The 22172-nt window shown below is 39.6% G+C and overlaps 1 protein-coding gene across 1 annotated transcript; it reads right to left on the bottom strand.

The window, feature by feature from the left end:
• Positions 1–280: 280 nt before the first annotated feature.
• Serinc3 (serine incorporator 3) lies at positions 281–21883 on the bottom strand. The gene is made up of 10 exons (XM_047540212.1): positions 21731–21883; positions 15561–15722; positions 14822–15015; positions 13601–13680; positions 12570–12707; positions 9320–9489; positions 7984–8074; positions 7073–7253; positions 3659–3886; positions 281–3065 (listed from the first exon to the last, which is right to left on the bottom strand). Exons 1-10 carry the CDS (start codon positions 21767–21769, stop codon positions 2927–2929), a joined length of 1422 nt encoding a protein of 473 aa, XP_047396168.1. The 5' UTR covers positions 21770–21883; the 3' UTR covers positions 281–2926.
• Between the last annotated feature and the right edge of the window lie 289 nt (positions 21884–22172).

Below are 22172 nucleotides of genomic sequence, written 5' to 3'. Positions count from 1 at the left end.
GTGACTGATCTGGAATGAGATGAAGCCGTGAGATCTGATGATTCATAACACCGCCCTGCTTTGAAGCACAACCTTGGCTTACTCAAAATGCTGGTATTATTAATGGCGTGTGTCACTCAGCGTTCATGTGTCCAGCTCACTCGAGTCTCAGGTGAATGACTGAGTTTCCTATTCATGGGAAGACTCCATTCATTCTTAGGGTAAGACCAAAAAAAAAGGAGGGACACTATCCCCAATCTTTAAAGAGAATTTGTTACTTCAAATTAATATCCAACTATCATCATGAGAAAAAAATAAATAAAAACTTTTATTGGACTTTGTTACAGTATTTTACAGCTTAGTATTGCTTTTATATTGAATTACATAAGGCGGAAGAGGGGGCACTGTAATGGTTTTGAAGTTCAGGATCTACAGAATTCTTACTCTGGTTCCTCTGCTGTTAAAGGGAATCTGCTCTACCCTGGAAAGACCAAGGGCCAAACCCATCCACCCTGCAAATCCTTTGCCACTTTATTTCTACACAAAAGCCTGACACATGCCGCTGGTTTGAAGGACAGTGGTTCCAACAATCTGTTTCAAGCTCTGCTTCCTATCAGCACCTCTATGTCCATCTGGTTAATTCTGTAAGAGTACCTCAAATGCAGCTCCATCAGATTCTGAACATCTGTGACCCTTAAATATCATCCAGTCTCACTTTAACCCATACTGAGATTAGGAGTGCCTATTAAGTGTGCTGTAAGTGTGTTAAGCATTCTTCAAACCATCTAAGTACATCAGGACACAAGCACTAGGTACTAGGCTGAAGCTCAGAGAGGTAAAGTCATTTGCCCAAGTCATAAAACATGTATGTACTCAGTAAATACTGGCTGATCAGCTTTGCAGCTAAAAACCAGAAAACTTGCCAAGCATGGTGGCCCAGGCCTGTGATCCCAGCAACGCAGAAGGTTGAGGCAAGAGGACCACAAGTGGGAGGCCAGATTGGGTGATTTAGACCCTGTCTTAAAATAAAAAACACTGGGGTATAGCTCCATGGTAGCACACCCCTGGGTTCAATCCCCAATATGGGGTGTGGGGGCAAAGTTGGGGTGCAAACCTAAAAGCTTACTCCCAAGACTTCACCCATTCTCCGGGGACAACCTCTGTCCTTTTATACCTGTACTTCCTGCTGCTTCCATTCTAAGTGCAGCACCATCCACCAGATGATTCAACCAGAAGCACTTAGAATCTACCGTTCCCTATATCTAATTGATAGCCAATGTTAAAATTCTAATTACCAAGTAGCCCTCACTGTCATTTTCTCCCCATGTCTCCTTCTACTTCTTTACTTCTAATCTCATACGAACTGCTTCTGGTGTCCTCTCTCTAAATCCATCCTCTCTCTATCAGCCCAAGTGACCAAAGACAGTTTGCTCACATTGTTCTGAAGATGCTCTCTGCTGCCCTCAACATCAGGAGTTCCAACTCTCATGGGGGTTTATACAGCACTTCAGAATTTATCCCCATGTACTCTGCCCCTCTGTTCTGACTTTACTGAACGCTTTTTTCCCATCTCCCTGCTTTTAACTGTGGTCTGCCTATCCTCAGCAATGTCATTATGCTACCCCTGTCTCTCTAGCTGACCCCTACCAGCATTCTCCAGGAAGTTCACTGTGACACCCTCTAACCCAGGTACCCCTCCTCCTGAGTTCTCTGCAATCCTCAAATCACAGCATCAATTCACATCAGAACCACCCATCGGCTCATTTTCTCACGCCTTTACACTGCCCAAGATGGAACAGCCTGTGTCTGTCATATTTAAATTTGTGTCCTAGAACCTATAGGGCCTGCTGTGGAACAGACACTCAGTAAATCTTGTTAGAAATGTTTTATCCTACCTCCTTGTATGCTGCCTCTCTGGAATATAGTTCTTCACAGTGCCTTAACTATTCCTCATCTACCAAAGTATTATCCAGAGAAGATGATCAGGATAATTTCTGAATGAGTTCAAGACTCAGCTCACTAGCCAGATCATAAGTTCCAGGAAGAACAGGGACATCCTGACTTGATGATAAATAAACCTGTGACTGTCCAAAAAATAATGCATGGCTGTTAACCCAAAAAGCTGTTAAAAAAAAGGGCCTTAAAAGTTTAATGTCTTTCTATTGTAATCAAATACCTTTATAGTGCAAATATATAATGTACATGCATTTTACTTTTACATACTCATGACAAGATCATTACATAGACATTGCAATGTTTTCTCAAATGAATCTTCATTTTAATAAAACCTACAAAGCATTTATTGAAATTAACATATCTGGCAAAGCCACAGACTTGTATCAAGCAGCATTAATGCTGTAGTATTAAAAAAGTAAATAAACTCAAGATGTAGAAGCAGCAGCCTCATCAGCAACCACGCTTCTGGAGAAGGACCCACATACATAATCCCTGCCCAAGAACTATGATGCTACACACCTCCAAAGAATTTACGCACTAAACAATGTGCTAGTTTCACACAATAAAGACCTTCATGGAGGGTAATGTCATATAAATGCATTTTTTTCTTTTTAAGGAGAATGCAATAGAAATATATTAATGATAGCCTCAAATATCCAATATTCTTCTATCTTATATTTTAAATCAAAGTTGTAGAACTCTACAGGTCTTTATAAAGAACTCTCTTCACAGCACAGCTGTAGTTTTCTTTAAAACGCAAAAATGTTCTCTTGTGCTATATCCTTACAAATAAACATAATATACATAAAAATGAAAAGTTCAGATTCTGCATCAAGCATTTTCAATCTTGCTTTTGATATAAACCTGAATATAGTCAAATTTGCAAAGCGTTCACTTAATAGTTTAGTTGAAGCAAACTTAAAAGGAATATGGGTTTTCAGCAAAGGTGAGACCTTCAGGAACTTCAGCGGTGTCCTTGGCACTCAGAAGTTCAGCTGAAGTCCCGATTGGTGAGGATGAGTGGAGCCACTAGGGTCCAGACATAAAGGATGAGGCACACCCAGCTGGAGCTGATCTTGACCCACACAGCAGGCCACTTGCTGGTCACACTCTGGAACTTGGCATCAGGGCTAAGAAAACAGAGTCAGATAAAGGAACCTGGTACCACAACCTACAGCCCCCCAGTTCAGGCACGAAATTCCCCTGTGAAACCTGGCTGACACTAGCACCCCAGTGGATTTCTAATGGGAAGCTGAGGAAGCTATTTTTAGTTGTTATGAGTAGATAACTCAGCCTCTCAAACCACCTTTTTCCTCTAATCAGCATGAAAGACCCCAGTTATTCTCTGGATAAGGTGCTTCAGGACCACTTGGCTGTTCTAATTACTGGTAAAAGTCTAGGTTAAAATGACCTCCCTGAAACTTTCTGGTCAAAGAATGTTTTGATGTGGCCATCTCTAGATACAGAGAAAACTAATCAACAAAGACGGGTCAGGCTTCTTTAAAATACCATGCTTTTTCTCTCTCAAATAGATCAAGTCTAGAAAAGCTCCCAAATATTTGCACTGCAAAGAATTTCAAACAGGTTTTAAATGCTGGAGGAGAGAGCACTGAGCACAGCTCATTTCAGGAGTAAAAGAAGGGGTTCTATGGCCAGGACAATAAAGACATCATAGGTAGTCCGAGGGGCTAAGTGGTCTTCCATCTTTTTGTCTGTGCCTCACCTGTACCAGCTGGTCAGTGTCATCATGATGTACAAGGAAGCCAAGCAGAGCATCAAATGGAAAAACGAGTAGCTGTACTGCACTCCCTCTTTCTCATTGTCCACAGCCCTCCGAGGCTGTCCATCTTCTTCATCGCTGGCTCCACTGGCCGTTGTATCACCAAGGATTACGCTGTCACTCCCCGAGAGGGTCAGCTTGTTTACTTGGCTGTTGCTGGAAGTGCGGATACTGAAAAGTAAGGAAGACAAATCAGAAAGGGGCCATGAACTGAACTGCTGCCTTTGGCCTGCAGACATCAAGGTTATTGTCGCTGCTCCAACTGCAGAGACATGGCTCTGCTTAAAATCCTGAACTGCTGCCTGTCATCACAGGGTTGACCATACTTGCCCAGTTACTACCCCATGGCTCAGCTCTCAAAGCACACTGTGTTCCCATTACTTCACAAGGGCCTTTCTATGCCTGGAATGCACCACCCACCAACCTCTTCCCAGCTAACTTACTCATCCTTCACTTCTCGGACTCAGTGCCATGTCCTCTGGAAAGCCTTCCCTGACATCACCCTCACTAGCCTGGGTTAGAGGCTTCTTCCCACCTCCCGATGCTCCCAAGGCACCCTTCTGCCCCAGCACTTGTCATTCCTGCCTTGCCTGCTACACACAGAATTCCTTAACAAGATGCAGAGTCATCTATGTGTTCCCAGCACTGCAGATGCTCACTATGAGCAGGAGTTAAATGACTAAATTAAAAAATACACAGGAATGAAGGACAAAAACTAAAAGATCATTTCGACAGAAAAAGCATCTGACAAAACCCAGTGACCTTTCAAGATAAAAAGTATGAATACACAACTTTCTCCAACTGATAAAATGCATCAATGAAAAACACAGAGCTAACACCATACTTAATGGTGAAGACTAAAAGCTTCCTCCTAAGATCAGAATCAAGAGCAGGATCCCACTCTCCACTGTGCTACTCAACACTGTACCAAAAGATTTAGCCAGAGTAACAAGGCAAGAGAAAGGAAGAAAAGAAGTAAAACTAATACTATTAGCAGATGACTTGATCTTGTATGTAGCCAATCCTATGGAATGCAACAAACCCTTAGAACCAATAAATGAGCTCAGCACGACAGCTGAATACAAGATCAATACACAAAAAATCAACTATATTTCCATACTTGCAAAATGAGCAACCCCAAAGTTAAACTGCATCTACAACACAATCAAACCAAACAAAATGCTTAGAAATTTACAAAATATGTTTAAGATCTCTACACTAGTAACTCTAATCCACTGAGAGAAATTAAAGACCTAAATAAGTGATTAACTAAAAAAGACATAAATATTTCACATTCATAGACTGGAAACCTTAATACTGTTAAAATAACAATATTTCTCCCAAACTGATCTACAGATCCATTGCAAACCCTATCAAAATCTAAACTACCTTTTCTTTCTGGTACTAGGAACTGAACCCAGGGGCACTTCATCACTGAACTACTTCCCAAGCTCTTTTTATGTTTTATTTTAGGACAGGCTGGTCTCACACTTACGACCCTTCTTCCTCAGACTCCTGAGTAGCTGGGATTACAGGTATGCACTATCTTGCCTGGCTCCAACTATCTATTTTTACAGAAACTGACAAGTTCATCCTAAAATTCACATAAAAATGCAAATGACCCAAAAGAGCCAAAACAATCTTAAAAAAATTAGAGAATTCCAGTTTCCCAATTTCAAAAGTTACTGCAAAGCTACAGTAATCAAAACAGTAAGGTACTGGCATAAGGTAAAACATTCAAACCAATGAAATAAAACTACAGTCCAGAAATAAACTATTACATTTATGGTCAACTGATTTTTGATAAGGATGCCAAGACAGTTCAATGGAGAAAAGAAGAGTGTCTTCAACAAATGGCCTGGGACAAATGAATAATCACAAGGGGAAGAACAGGAACCCCTACCTCAAGCCACATATAAAACCAAAAGGCAACCTAATTAAAAACAACTAAAAGTCTTAAATAGAAATTAAAGAAGTTGTATCAATAAGCACATGAATAAGCTGCCTATCATCATCAGAGAAACACAAATCAAAATCACAATGAAATGCCACTTCACTTTCTCTAGTACGGTTGCAATAAAAGAGGTAGACAATTATAGTGTAATGACTAGCATATGGTCAAACTGGAAATTTTGTTGGGGGGACTATAACATGATGCAGCCACTACATGGAAAACACTTTGGCAGTTCCTTAAAAAGTTAAGCAGTTACCAATAACCCAGAAATTCCACTCTTAACTATAAAACATATATCCACACAAAACACTTGTACACAAACATTAACAGCTGCATTTTTCACAACAGTCCCACAAGGGAAACAACCCAAAAGCCCACCAACTGATTAACAAACAAAATGTGGAATAACCACGCAATGGATACAGTACTTCCTATAAAAGAAAGAAGTACTAATACATGCTACAACACAGATCAACTTCAAAACTATTCAGCAAAAGATGTCAGAACATACATTACTACATACAGTCATGTGCCACATAATGATGTTTCAGTTGACCATGGGACTGAACATGACAGTGGTCCTATAAGATCACAGAGCCTAATGACATTGGTGCCATCTCAGTTTATGTAATAAGCACACACTATGGGACACACATTGCTTGCACAATGAAATCACCTAACAGTGCCATTTCTGAGAGTATCTTTGTACATGAAACCTGTGTATTTTACATGTGTGTATGCATGTGTGTGTGTGCACATACATGTGTATATGTAAAAGAAGATAGTATGACTTATGACTATATATGGAATGTCTGAGTAGGCAGATCTGTAGACACAGAAGTAGATTAGTGATTGCCAGAGGCTGGAATGAGGGACATTGGGAGTGACTGCTAATGGGTACAGGTTTTTTGTAGGAATGAAAACACTTTCCTTTTGTGTTGTTGCTTTGTTGTGGTGCTAGGGATCAAATTCAGGACCTCTGCATGTCAGACAAGCATTTTGCCACTGACTTACACCCCTAGCCCCCAAATATTTTTTTCTAAAAAGATAACCCATCCAATTTTGAAAGCCACTATTTTTATCCTCCTCTCTGTTAAGACTGGGAGGAATTATTAGATGAGATGATATTCTGAACTTTAAGAAATATACCCAGCTAGAGAGGGGGATGTAACTCAGTGGTAGAGTGCTTGCCTGTCGTTCTCAAGACTGTGTTCAATCCTCAGCACTGCCAAATAAAAAGAAAGAAATACATAAGGCTGGGTAACAGAGGCAGGTAAAGAACTTCTCATTAAAGAGAGCTAAGTTTTTTTTTAACTCCTCAAAATGGTTTTGAAAGCAAAATAAATTCTTCATTCTATTATTATCTTTCATGAGAACCTTAAACTAACCACTTTTTAACTTACCTGGAATACAAAAGACAGAAAACAAAAACTGCAAGCCCTAGAAGATTTTCTGCATCCAGAAAGTGTCCCTTCTTTGATGGTGGAGCAGAGGTAGGGACTATAGCAGTGGAATTTGCAGGAGTCACGGTTGGTGAAGCGATGTGCGTAATGATGCTCAGCAGAGTGGGGTTACAGGAACGATCTGAAAATGGGACATTTTTATTATCCTTAGTTACAGTTCATCTTGTTCCAAGAAAGGACATGAGAGGTTGCCTATATATCTTTCAGTGGTTATGTGAAACATGGGAATACTACACCCAAATGGAAAGCCAGCAGTCAGCATGTGTTTATGCTGAAACCAGTGACTTAGTTGCAGAAAAAAAAAAAAAAAAAACTACAGTATCTGTCAAATTTGTAAACGTCAAGCATGACTGTCCTGGTTTTATAGTTTAACCGACAGTTCTTTTTAGTTCTTTAGTACCAAGGCTTTATGTATACAAGCTTATCTTTAGCTTTAATATAGTTACTTAATACAAATTAAGATATCATAGGCAGGGCAGGGGAGGGTCTGCAATAATAGTTTACCTTTATAGAGAGTCCATAGAATGACCTATTGAGAAACAATCCTGTAATAGCTGCAAAAGGAGATTTTCTTATATCTGTTTCTGCCACAGCCTGTGACATCAAAGTAAAATAACTCTACAAAGGACCAAAACAAGGTCACCCTTGTGAAGAGTTTTTACTAGTGTCAAGAGCTCTAAATAGCTCTTACACATGGGGAATAAAACATAGAAGGTACATATCTGTAAACCTACAGTGAACATTGTGCATTTACATGTCTTTAAAATTTTGTTGTCTGTTTCACATTTTGTGCCCATCAAAGAGGTACTTTCCTATTTTCATCAAATAAATGTGTGACTGACATTCCTTACCAGGTTCATTTGTCATAGCTGACCACGTGAGGTACAGGGTGTAGAGCGTGATGATAGAGGACTGCAGGAGGCCGGAACGAGGCTGATGTTCCTAGGGAATAAAAAGGAAAATAATGCCATAGGGATTGCAAGGTCTCACTTTATAAAAGCCAGTGTGCTTCTGAGATTTACTGAATTATTACTAGCTGAGAACCTACTGATTCTGCTTGACAGCTGAAAGTGGACAAGTAACCTGTCAGTCTGAGCTTGCTTGCAAAAGAAATTTAAGTAAGACAAAGCATGTACTGATTCTCAAAGCATTCCTTGATCCTGAAAACTCCTGTACATCACGTAAAGGCTTTGATTTTCTAGTCCCTTGGTATAACAGGAAGAGTCTCAGTGTAGCTGTCACTGACCAGTGAGGTAACCAATCACTTCTTTGAGACTTCAGTTTTCTCAATTTTTTTTTTCCCAGCAGTATTGGGGATTGAACCTGGAGACCCACTGAGCTGTATCCCAAGCCTTTTTGTTTTTTATTTTGAGACAGGGTCTCATTAAGTTGCCCAGGCTGGCCTCAAACTTGTGATCTTTCACCTTAACCTCCAAGTCACAGTTTTCTCACTTTTAAAAAGAGAAGTGAAAACTAAATGTTCTTTTCATATCTAAAACCTCACTGATTTTTTTTTTAATCAGTGTTTTGGGAGCTGGGGAAGGAACCCAGGGTTCTGTGCATGGTAGGCACAGTGTTTACAGTGTTTTTTAAAAAATGAAACTCAAGAGCGTGAATTTTGTTTTTAAATATTAAAGTCATATTTTTTCTAGTTTAATCCCCCTAAAATATGTTAGCTAATAACTCATAGGAATCATTCCCATGACTTACTCAATTTTAGAACTATAAATTTTCAAGTTACTCAGTTTTTTTTTTAAATGATAGGGAAATTAATAAAGACAGAAGCACTCAATAATATAACATATGCTTATTAAGTTGTAACTATGAAGAATGTATCATAATATGGAAAAATATTTAAAAGAGTAAATTTAGACATACGTTCACTAAAAGATTACCAAGGTTCTGAACTTAGGGTTAATTAAAAACCTTTCACAGGGCTAGGCATAGTGGCTCATGCCTGTAATCCCAGCAGCTTGGGAGGCTGAGACAGAAGGATTGCAAGTTTGAAGACAGCCTCAACAACTAAGTGAGACTCTGTCTCAAAATAAAAAATAAAAAAAGGGATGCAGATGTTGCTCAGTCGTTAAGCCCCACTGGTACCATCCCTGGTACCAAAAGAAAAAAGGAAACAAACAAACAAAAAAAAAAAAAACTTTCACAAGAGGAAGATGCGGAAAACAACCATACCTGAATTTTGGGGTGGATTGATACAATGGAAACTATAACGCAGAGAATCAGATTAATACTGATAAAGAACTTGTTTTCTGTGCAGCCATCTGGTTTAGTGTAGTATGTGTAGAACAATGCAACAATGATGATTGACATGACATAAAAGACGGTAGTAACAGAGAGTAAAGCTGGAAAAAGAGAAACAAATATGAATATTCACAATTCTAACAAAACCACAAGGAAGACCATTTTTTTGTATATTATATAAAAATGAAGAGATATTAAAATCACTCTTACAGTAGTCAATAATTTACAACAAAATTTCAGGAGCCCCATGGTTAGTTTCAAATTGTGTTGGCTCAATGTTAATTTCTAAAACCCAAGAAGCAACTGAATTCACTTTCTGGATTACCTAATTTGGTTTCACTGGCTGGGTGACCAGATATTTGATCATCCCAGCTGGAGTAAACTGCTAACTGCCTGCTAAATAATGAGTACCAGAAGCTTTACATAGCAACTCAGATGATTCCTGGGCCCTCAAAATGGCACAGTTCACAGCAAGCAACATGCCAGGATGTGAGGGGTAAACAAAACAGGCATCTTTTTATGACAATTTTTCCTCTGTGGCTACTGGCTACCTAAAACTGTTTCCCATCACAAACAATGAGCCCACCTCCCTAAGCTGGGAAAGTGGACCATTGGCTGTTTCCAAATATCTACAGAAATGCTTCTTTCCATTCACATGGATAATCAAAATCAATTACATAATTCTGAAATTAGGAAATAAGAAAGAGATTTTACAGTATACCAAGTAAACTTGTGTTCAATTTGAAGCCCAGACTTACTTGGGAAAGTTAGATTCTAGTTATCTGAATGGATTTCACGTATTTAAAATTAAACTTTCTTCCTTAGGTCACTGGCACCATTCTTAATATTTTTCCATCAGAAGAGACATAATTTCTCTACACTTAGCTACACTTAAGGTAGGTACAATCTTCAACTCATTAAGTTCTTCTAGCATTATATAATCCAAAATGAATTATATAAAAATTGTTTAATTAAAAAATTATAGCTGGGTGTGGTGGCATACACCTGTAATCACAGCTACCTGGAAGCCTGGGACAGGAAGGACTTCAAGTTTGAGGCCAATCTGAGCAACTTAGAGAGACCCTGCCTCAAAATAAAAAATATCAAAGGCTGAGTAGAGGAGCTTGCCTCTACATGCATGAAGGTCCGAATTCAATTCCCAGTTCTGCCCCTTTCTCCCAAAAGAAGGAATTACAGAAAACAGAATAGATAAAAAAATAAAATAAAATTTTATGAGAAAGAGTTCAGGCATTCCAGCCTAAAATGATGAATGATAAAGACAATTTTAAAATCTTTTTCTATAAGAAATGGTACTTCAAACAATTCAAGTGACTAAAAATAGGATAAATAAATTCTGGTATACCGTGTCATGGAATACCAAAAAATTATATGAATATTATACCACTTAGCTACTTAATAAATACTACATATCTATACTCAATAGAACAGAAAAAATATTCACCATATAGTAAGTGAAAAGGACAAATCTTGGAACAATATGTAGCATGTATAATCCTGTTTATATTTAAACACAAAAATGTATGTTGCATAAATACATAAATGTTAGATAATAGTGGCTACATCTAGAATAGAAAATGGGTTGCAGACAAGCAAGGAATTGCATGTGTTGTTCTTTATAAGTATCTTTTCTCTTTCTTTTGCAGTGTTGGGGATTGAACCCAGGGCATGCCCATGAGGTATGCAAGCAGGGTACTCTACCATTGAGCTATATTCCTACCCTTGCTCTTCCATCAATTTCTATCACCTGTGTTTATGGTGAATATAGTATTACTTTCCTTTATATATATATGCACACACACACACATATATATGTATTTATGTACGTGTGTGAATGTTTATTTCTAAAAGAAGTCAAATAAATAAAATGAAAAAGCTGGGCAATTTGTATATGCACCAAAAGCATTTAAAATACTCATGCAGCTGGGCATGGTGGTACACACCTGTAATCCTAGCAGCTTGAAAGGCTGAAGCAGGAGGATCATGAGTTCAAAGCCAGCCTCAGCAAAAGTGAGGCCCTAAGCAACTCAGTGAGACGCTGTTTATAGTACAAAATAGGGCTGGGGATGTGGCCCAGTAGTCAAATGCCCCTAAATTCAATCCCTGGTACCCGCCCTCAAAAAAAAAAAAAAAAAAACTCATGAACTTTGATCTTTCTCCTTCTGGAAATCTAGCCCAAGGAAACAATCAAAAATATAATCAAACATACTAGGTATTTACTTCTGTACCATAAGCCAAATGAAGTTCACAAGCTAGTTCCAAGTTCAAAAAAGCCAAATTATAAAACACTCACATGCATGATATATTAAAAAACTAAACAAAACCATGTTACACATATTTTAATGATATCATACACAAAAGATACATATGTGCGTGTAGAAAAAAGACTGTCAGAAAACAAATTGATATGTTCATAGTGAATTATTAGCAGATAGTTGGGACTAGGGGAAATTCGTGTTCTCTTTTTTCAGGTGCTGGCAACTGAACCCAGCACCTTACACATGCTAAGCACATACTCAACCTCTGAGCTATACCCCGACACTTTGAGAATTTTTCTTTTGTGACTCTCTGTTTTCCAAGTTCTTGACACAGCATCTACTATTTATAATGGGGGAAGGAACTGGGAATGAGAAGTTTCAACTGTTATTTTTAAAATGAAATAAGGCCTAATAAGTAGAAGGCTACAAAGCCCCTCTCCTCATTATTAAATAGGCTCTAAATTCTATTTGCAACCTAGAAATGTTAAGTGTCCTTTTCCCACCAGAAAGCTTTCATAAGAGGTTTGGGGTCACAGTGAATAAAGTAGTCACCCCTATCTGCCTGAGGTATATGGGCAACTGTCCCAAATGTAGAACCCACCTGATTTCCCTCTCCATGAAAACAAGTTTACCAAAAGCAGAAGTATGCCACTAAATATTTTCCTTATCTAAACACAGGTAGTCACATTACAAATCTCAAAATAAATTAATTGGGAGAATCCAGTGATTTAAAATACCTTTGCTATTCCCTTCCTGGGTTTCACAACTGACTCAACTGGAAAATTTTAGTTTTTCTTAAAAGGCAGCTCTATATTGGGAGTTTATACATTTAATCACTGGAGATTTTATTGTACAGTCTGTTTAATGTAGCAGCAGGGATCTCAGAGGTGAATTTAGATACTTACCAGCATACCAGACCCTTGGGTTTCCTTCTTCCATACGACTCACCCATAATTCATTCCAAGAGTGAGCCAGGTCTACCAAGAGGACCAGCTGGATGAGGATGAACAAAGCAGCCCCCACCATGCCAACAGCAAACCAGGCTACAAACCAAAAGAATGGAGTTATTCTTTCCCATAGGAAGAACATTTCAGAATCACTATTTGACATCCTGAACTGATTTCAAGTAGAGGTAGTTAAGAAGTTCTGCTCCAGCAGTACAGCAAGACTACTATAATTCCAAACTCAAACAGCATTCTCTGAGCATCATCCCACTTGGTTTCAGACTTTTTAAAACTTGTTTTAGCTTGTGCCAAGGGAGCCAGGTGCCTGACACACCAATTGGTTCTATAAGCCTTTTTGTTAACTTTTTGGGGTGGGAGATCTCAACAGAAATCCTCAAATGAGGGGAATGGAGGGAGGCAACAATGGAGGATGATTGTATGGATGAAGAATGAAGGGTAGAATATAGTGAGGAAAAAGAGGGGTGGGGGGAAGAAAAAATAACAGAATGAGACAAACATCATTACCCTATGTACATGTATAATTACACAAATGTGTGACTCTACTTCGTGTACAACCAGAGAAACAACAGTTGTACCCCATTTGTGTACAATGAATCAAAATAAATAAATTAAAAAAAAAAAAAGAAATCCTCAAATGTCACTTGATGTCATGTTAAGGAAGCAGGTTAAAAAGGAGATAGTGTAATATAAGAGTTACAAGCCCTCACATTGACAAGTTCTCTGATTAACTTTGTTTTGCCAAGTGAGATGATAAGCTATCAAAATATAAGCAAAAGATTAGCAATATGTTTCTCAAAAAGCTGAAAAACGGACTAAATGCCTCCTGGCTTTAATCAATCACTGTTGTAATATTAGTACATCATCTCAGTTAATGGCCACTTCTGCAAAATCATTAAGGAAAGTGTAGCTCTAAGTCAATCACCTGTAGAAATTGTACATATTGGAACTAACCCCTCAGCAGTGAGCCATACCTGAGGTGAAATAGCCCCCAGGGATGTAGAAAGATCCAACCATGATACCAACAATGGCAGCGATTTTGAAGAACCAAAACCTATTAAAATATAAGAACACATTTATGAAACGCTAATTTGAGTCTTTACACTGAGAGAAATAAATTTCTAAATGCAAAAATAAAGCCTTAATAGCATACCAATATGAATGACTGGCTTATTCATTTGATGTAAGGCTACTTCATTCAATATTTCATATAAAGGACATCAACAGCACAGAAAGTAATTCATTCACATTTATTACAAGAAAAACATGAAAATGTAAGTCTCTCTCTACTTTTAGCACTTAAGGTAAAGACTTTTCTAGAATTGTAAGTTCTAATAGGGTTAGCTACAAGAGAGCCATTAACGACTAGGTTTGTCAGAAAAATTACTACCAAATCTCCCACTTATTACACAGCACATAAAAACCTTGCCCACAATCACACAGATCATTACTGGCAAAGCCAGGATCAAACCTGACTTTCCGTGTATCATCTTTAATAAGTGCCTTGCATGGCAGAAGAGAAAAACATTAGGCTACACAGACCTGAGCTTCAATCCTAGCTCCAACCCTCAATGGCTGAAAGATCTCAGGTAATATATATTTAACCTCTCTGAAATTCAGTTACTACACCTATAAAAGGGGGGATTACAAGAGTTTACAAAACTCTTTTCAGTCTTCAAATGAGAAATATATATAAAAGGGAAATTGGCGATTAGGAGTAGGAAGCAATAAAATATGTAAATCAGCGGTCCATATATACTCATTTTATCTTTTTTGTACACTACTTAAATGTGTCAAGTACATGTTTACTTTAAACAGAAAGAAAAATGTGTATGGATGAGGTGCGTAGCATAGTGTCTGACCTGTTTTAAAAGGTGTTCAACAAGGCTAAGGATGTGGCTCAGTGGTAGAGCACTTGCCTAATGTGTGAGAAAACCTGGTTTCAATCCCTAGCACTGGAAAAAAAAAAAAAAAAAAAAAAAAGAGGGCAGTAAGACAACTCCCTATTCCCTCCATATTATTGGGCTCCAAATGAAAGTGACATTAACAATTTCACGTGTGTAACAGTATAAGAAATCAAAAATACATCTGGCCCACCGATTTACATATTCCACTGCTTTCATCAGAATGGGAGCATTAACTGCTGAAGGAGAGGAAGGGCTACCCCATAAAATAACAACAAAACTCTTACGTACCCATTGTGTACCGCTGCTCTGGGATCCTTACTTGTTTTCACTTTCAACATGAGCAAAAAGAAGACAAAGAAAAAGACGGCCAAGGCAAAGTTGATCCGATACACAGCTTTATAACCAACTAGCACATCACAATCTTTATCTGCCTTTATATCAGTCACCTTGATTTTAAATCCCCCTTCGCAGAATCCAGGAATCTGAGGAAAAAAACACACTTCAGAGTTATGGTAATATCCACATTAATCAGAGGATTCTATCTCACCATGGGAAAGCCTAGACTGATAAAACTGACCACTTCAGCAACTGCAAGGCTGGCTGTGGGATTTTGTCTTTTATTTCCCACTGACCAACAATTGTTATAAACAAGAGTATAAACAACTTGCACTCAAAATACAAAAGTACCTTCTTCTTTGCTAATGAGGTTATCTCAATTTTCCCATGAGATTTTCCAACTACCAAAGACTCCTTCCAAAGGAGGACTAGTCTTGCTTAAAGTTTAAATTTACAAGAAAAAAAGAGTCTTAGGATTTCTTTTAAATTTCTTTGGGTTGTGAAACTAGAGCCTGAATCAGCTCATTCTGACTACCTTTATTTCTGAAAAAGGACTAATGTCCCAACTATGTCTTGGCTACACCCCAAAATAATTTAAAAACAAAATTAAAATTATAATGATCCTGACTGTAACAGTAAAAACAATTAAAGAAATAATCAGCATCTTAAGGGTACTGTTATTCCTACTTACCTTCTTCAGTTGAGTTTCCATCCCTTCTGTCAGCATGATACAGGACACAGCAGTTCCCAGGAGGAGAATAAAAGCATAGATGAGTCGAGTCACAGTGGAATTCTTAGTGTTGGGGCAGCAACTGCACAACAAGCATGATGCGCCACTGCAGAGGCAGGGGACCTGTGGCAAGAAGAGCAGAGGCAATCTGAGAGCTCCTTCAGTGCTCTGGGGTCAGTGTTACCTCTGCCACTCTACCTCAGCAAGTTACATGATCTAATTCTATTTCTCCATCTGTAAAATGGACGTAATTCTCAGCACTGAAAAAATAACAACAACAGTCTTTGAGCTCCACTCAAGAGAAACCAAGAAGTTCCTCAAAAAGTTAAATATGCATGGTGATACATGCCTATAATTCCAGCGACTGGGGAGCTGAGGTCAGAGGATCACAAATTCAAGGTCAGGCTGGAAAACTTAAACACTGTCTCAAAATAAAATAGTCTGGGGCTGAGCTCAGCAGTAGAGTGCTTCCCTAGCACGCACAAGGTCCTGAGTTCAATCCCCAGTACCAGGGGGAAAAAAGAATCAGAACATGGAATTTACCATCTGATCCAGTTATTCTATACCTAAGTATAAACACTCAAAGAAAATGAACTACTTATTCATAGGAAAAGATAAATGTTCACAGGAACACTATTCACAATCACCAAAAGTAAGAAACTACCCAAATATTCATTAATTGCTAAGTAAATGAGGTATAAGTAAAATGTGGCAAACCCATGCAATGGATTATTGAGGTGTTTAAAGGAATAAAGTACTCAAGCATGGTACAACATGGATAAACCTCACAAACATCATACTAGAAAAAAGAAGTCAGACACAAAAGGTCACATACTGTATCATTCCCAAAGGGTATGGAAAATAACATCCCTCAAGAAAAGAGAAATGACAGTCCCCAGGGAGAAAAGGAGGACAGCATGATCCCAGAGGGGAGGAGGGGAAGGTCAACACTAGGTCCTGGGCTATGGGCTTTCATACTTTCCAGAGGACAACGTTTCCGGAGAGAGAAGGTAAACAAGTGGGCTCTGGGCTCATGATTTTTATCCCCAAAACAATGAGTTTCAAGATTTACAACTGTTTCCCTGAGTTAGAATGACTTTTGACCTTTATAGCTATTTTCCTGAGTTAAATTCTTAACCTGCACAGCTTGTTTCCTGACTGCCCAGCTGGCACATCCCATGTCTCTAATGATTAAGTCACACTAAACATTCTGCTATGGTTAACTCTCATTAAGTTCTATAAAAAAGCAGACTCCTCTTGTAATCAGTCACCATTTTCTCCCCTGAGAATGTGCCATGTGCCATTCCACCACCGCCTAATAAAGACAGCTTGCTGATCCATGAGGTCTGCTCCCAATTTTAGTTATTTTTGCTTACAATTTCATTTATATGAAATATTCAAAAACACAGACTAGGAGTTGAGGAAAAGGGGAACAGGGAGTGATGAAGATGTTCTGGAATTAGATGTGATGGTGATACAGTACTAAAACTACTAAATACCATTTGATGATACACATTAAGATAGTTAATATTAGCCAGGCATGGTGGTGCACACCTGTAATCTCAGTGACTGCAGAGACTGAGGCAAGAGGATCACAAGTTTGAGGTGAGTCTCAAAACTTGGTTAAGACCCTCGGCAACTTAGCAAGATCTGGTCTCAAAATGATAAGCTTTGGGGATGTAGTTCAGTGGTAAAGCATCTCTGGAATTCAACCCCCAGTACCAAAAGATAAATAACTAAGAGTTAATATTATGCTATATGAATTTACTTCCTTGTTTTTTTGGTACCAGGGATTAAACTCTGGGGCACTTGACCACTGAGCCACATCTGCAGCCCTATTTGTATTTTATTTAGAGACAGGGTCTCAATGAGTTTCTTAGGGCCTCACTATGTTGCTGAGGTCGGCTTTGAACTTGTGATCCTCCTGCCTCAGTCTCCCGAGCTGCTGGGATTACAGGTGTGTGCCACTGCACCCAGCCAATAATCTTTAGTTTTTACAGATGATACCTTGTGTGGAATTCACCAGGATTTTGTATGGTTTGGGGTAAAATTAAAGCCTAGTTTTCTCATCTGTAGCAAGAACATGATACCACCTACCTGAACAGGGTTACTGTGTGAAACAATACAATGGATGATGTCCAGAATATAAAGCACCTAGCATAATACCCGATACAGAAGGGACTCAATCATGGTAGTCATTATTATTTGTAATTTCAATAACAAGTGGGAAATAGACCAAGCCAGTTTCAGGCTCAAACACCAAAATGAAGTCTGTATCTGGTAATGGAAATAGGGACATTTTGACCAGAAAGATGGTCCCAATAACTGGAGGAAGAAGGGAGAAGGCTGAGGCAGGAGGATCTCAAGTTCAAGGCTAGCCTGGGCAACTCAGCAAGATCCTTCCTCAAATGTTAAAAAGGGCTGGAAGCGTAAGTGCAGTGGGAGAGCACTTGGTTAGCATGTATGAGGTCCTGGGTTCAACCCCAAGTGCTGTGAATAAATAAATAAAACAGGCAAAAACAGGCACTAATTCTTCAGGCTTATTTTATCTGTACTCATACACTGTCTCCCTTTAACTTCTTTTTGCCAGATAAATTCAAATAATTTCATAGTAATCACATACTGCCTGTAACAGGTTGAACTGTGTTCTCCCTAAATTCATATGATGAATTACTAATTCCCAGTATTTCAGATTGTGAACCAATATGGAAACAGGACCACTGCAGATGTAGTAAGTTAAGATAAGGCTATTTTGGTGTATACTGGGCACAAAATCCAATATGACTAGTGTCAGTCATAAAAAGGAGAAATGTGGACATAGATTTGCAACACAGGGTTGTGATGTGAAGATGAAGACAGAGCTCAACAAGCCAAAGAATGTCAGAGACCACCAGCAAACCCAACAAAGATATGGCATGGAAAAGATTCTCAAAACTCTCAGAAGGAACCAACCCTGCTGACAAACCTTAACCCATTCTGTCCCATCGTCCCAGATGTGGAAGACCTACAAAAACTTAAAGTGAACAATATACTGCTTATGGTAACTGAAATATTTGACTATAATTTTAGCAGAACTGAAAACATGAGACCTAATGAGTTAATTTCAGATTTCCAGCCTCCAAGAATTGAGACAATAAATTGCTTTTGTTCAAGTCACCCAATTGGTAGTCCTTTGTTATACAGTCCTAGCAAATACACCCATTTATTCACCTTTAACTATCATAAGAATGTCAATACCTTGAGAGAGCACCTTCAGTGTTCTATCTCCTGCACCTTTACAGAGTAAAAAATAAATGTGCAACAAATCCTATCCTGTTATGTCAGATGTTGAAGGACACTCTACTTTTTCAGTTCTTGGGGTCCAAAACCCAGTCATCCTGGATGTTTTTGCTTTTTTCCAAAATCCTCAACCAATATGTCAGTGCCTCAGCACCATCTTCAAAGTATAACCAGGATCTAGCCTTGTCACGGGATCCTTAGCCCTCAGGTTGGTCCAAGCCACAACTATCAACTCTCACCTGGATGAATGCATATGCTCCCTTCTCACTGCTGCAGGGACCCAGTGTGGCCCCTGAAGCGGTATAAAGATTACTTTAAGCTGAAGACATTGGATAGTCAATAAATGCAGGGGAAAAAAGGCCCCTCAAAACTTCTCTCCACTGACTAAATGCAGCAACTCCAGGGAAATGAAGGTGAAATGAAGCCATAAATTCTTGTTCCAGGGGAGTTTTAAGAAAGACCTCTGTAAACAAGCATTATCACAAATCTTATCTGCCATTTACCCTCCTAAAACCTTTGTCTTTCCGGGGTGGGTGGAGGGCTGACAACTATTTGTTCTTCCTACAGAAGCCTCTTTCTGTCTCCTATTAAGTCAGGGATATAAGCCCCTTTGAATTACTTATCACCAAATATTCCCATATGTATGTCTCGTACATATTATGAACTCTTTTTAGGAAACCAAAAGACATATGGGATGCAGTGGTACACACTGTGAACCCAGCTATTTGGGAGACTGAGACAGGAAAACTGCCAAGTTTTGAGACTGACCTCCACAGTTTAGTGAGACTCTCAAAATTAAAAATAAAAAGATCTGGGGATGTAGCCAAGCGGGGAGCACCCCTGGGTTCAATCCCTAGCAACATAATGAATAAATAAATAAATAAGACCCTGTGTCAAAACACAAATTTTAAGAAAGGGCTGAGATGTATCTATGAGGTAGAGTACTTCTGGGTTCAATCTCCAGTCCTGTGGGAAAAAACATTAAACTATATATACTTTTTTCCCTCTTGCTAATCTGTCTTTTGTGAGTTTACCTGGAAGGTCTCCATCAACTAAACCAAAAGGGTGGAGGGAGTTTTTCCTTACCCATACTGTTTTATCTTTACTTTGCCACTATCTATTCCCCACACAGTAACCAGAACCAATCTTGTTAAAACGCATGTGCGATCATGTCACTCCTCTTTTCAAACTCTGCAATGGCTTTCCCATTACTTAAGAATAAAAGCCAAAGTCCTTAAAAGCTTCTAAGACTGGGCTGGGAATGTGGTATTGTGGTACAGTCAGCATATCCTTAGTATGTCCAAGGTCCTGGGTTCAAACCCAGGACCAAAAAAGATAAAACAAAACAGAATCCCTATAAGACCATAAAATGGGTATCTATGGGACTTGCATTACTTTTTTTTTTCCTCTTGCTGGGGATGGGAACCTAGCATGGAATCTCCGACATGCTAAGACAAGCACTCTTCTACTGAGCTAATTCCTGCCCCCACTGCTGTCTTTCTTATTTCATTTCCTACTATTCTTCTAACTCACTCCACTCTCTGGTATACTGAACTCGATGTTCCTACTGAATAAAAGGATTGATAAAATACAAAAGCCATTTCTAGATAGAAATGCTTGGATAGCATCAATTAAAATCTTAGTTTTATATCATAGCCAAATGTTTTCCAGGTTATCAAGATGGGAAAGACATTTTGTTCAAAATACCAATCAATGCACTCAACTATGAACATCCTTGTGTATATATTTTAAAAATGTACTTTGTAAATAGATTTACTCCATGAGTGACTGTAAAAATTAACTGGTGAAGATTTTTGGGTTTATGTAATAGAAGATAAAAAGAAAAATTGTACAGAAGAAGTAAAGTTAAGAATTACTTCATAAAACTTGGGATGCATTAGACTATAATTGCAAAATGTATTTCTTTAGGTCAAGATCAAAAAAAAAAAAAAAAAACGCCACTGATCAAGAAACCCTAACTGGTTTCTTTTTCATGTAACATCAACAACCTTAAAGGATGGAAAATATATTCTGTCCCTAAGAAACGGTAGTGGAATGTGCTGAGGTTGAATCCTTGGTCAGTTACATCAGTTGGGGAATTAAGAAACAACTAGGAGATGATTCAAGGAACCATGCTCCTCTGAGGCAAATATAAAGGCATTCAACAGTCCCTAAGATCCTGACGTTTTCTTTCAAAAGTGTTTACCGTTTCTGTAAACTCATTTGGTCACTTTATCCTCACAACAGTTCTCGATGTGAGGAACAACAGTGTTTATCCTCACAGATAAATGACCTTTTGTGGTCCCAAAAATGTTTTGCCACAGCTTCCAGTTTCGATAAGCCACGGGCTGTTGTTCCCTTGCACCAGGACCGCAGGCAGGCTTTGGTTAAAATCCCAATTCTGCCACATACTCCGAAGCTTTGGCAAATCCCGTGGTATGGAATAAAAACATGATTCAAACCACCCCAAATTAAAGGACGCCACTTCAAGAAGGGCTTCCAACGGAACCCGCGGGCCGCGGCGGCGGGGCTCCTGGGTCACGGTACCACTCCAGGGCCAAAGGAACCCAGCGTCGCGAGGGTTCGCGGGGGCGGGGCAATCGGAATTGTAAACAATGGCAGTTAGGCCTCCTACGTTCCTCCGTGAGCGCCGAAGGCGAGCCGAGCACTCCGAAGCCCACCTGGGGGCAGCGCGGACTGGGGCCCAGACCCCGAGCCCTCCGCGGCCCCGGGCCTCGCCCCTTCTCCCGCTGGCCCCGGGGGCCGGGGCCCCTTCGGACTGGGACTGGGACTACCTATTGCCATTCCCCGAATACCGCAGGTCTGGCGGGGACACAGGAGCCCGCACTCACCCAGCTGGCGAGGGAGAAGACGCCCAGCACAGCCCCCATGGTGACGGTCTGATGGAAGCGGCCGGTCCGGATGGAGGTGCTCGCTCGATGGTAACTGCCAGCTGAGGCGTCGCCCCAGAAACGCGACGGTACCTCGGGCCGGAAGTACGGCTCACCCCCTCCCAAGACGCTCGGTTTGCGTCATTGCGTGGTCCCGCCCACTCCCCACCAAAGTAGCTGCCCCAGAGGGCGCCTGTGATTGGCGGGAGATTAGGGGAGGCGGGGCTAAATCAGCCTCGGGCAGCACGAGCTGCTTAAGCCGCATTCCGAAGCTATTGAATTGCTGGGATCCTGATCTGAAGATCTGGAGCGGCGGGAAGGGCACAGATGTGCACAAAAAGACACACTGTCTACCCTCATAGAATTTGTGACCTAGGTAAGAGGAGACTGACAAAGAACATAA

The sequence above is a fragment of the Sciurus carolinensis genome, chromosome 2, assembly GCF_902686445.1.
Source record: "Sciurus carolinensis chromosome 2, mSciCar1.2, whole genome shotgun sequence".
Lineage (NCBI taxonomy): Eukaryota > Metazoa > Chordata > Mammalia > Rodentia > Sciuridae > Sciurus > Sciurus carolinensis.
The sequence above is the reverse complement of the archived record's forward strand: the minus strand, read 5'-3'. Positions and strand labels throughout refer to the sequence as shown.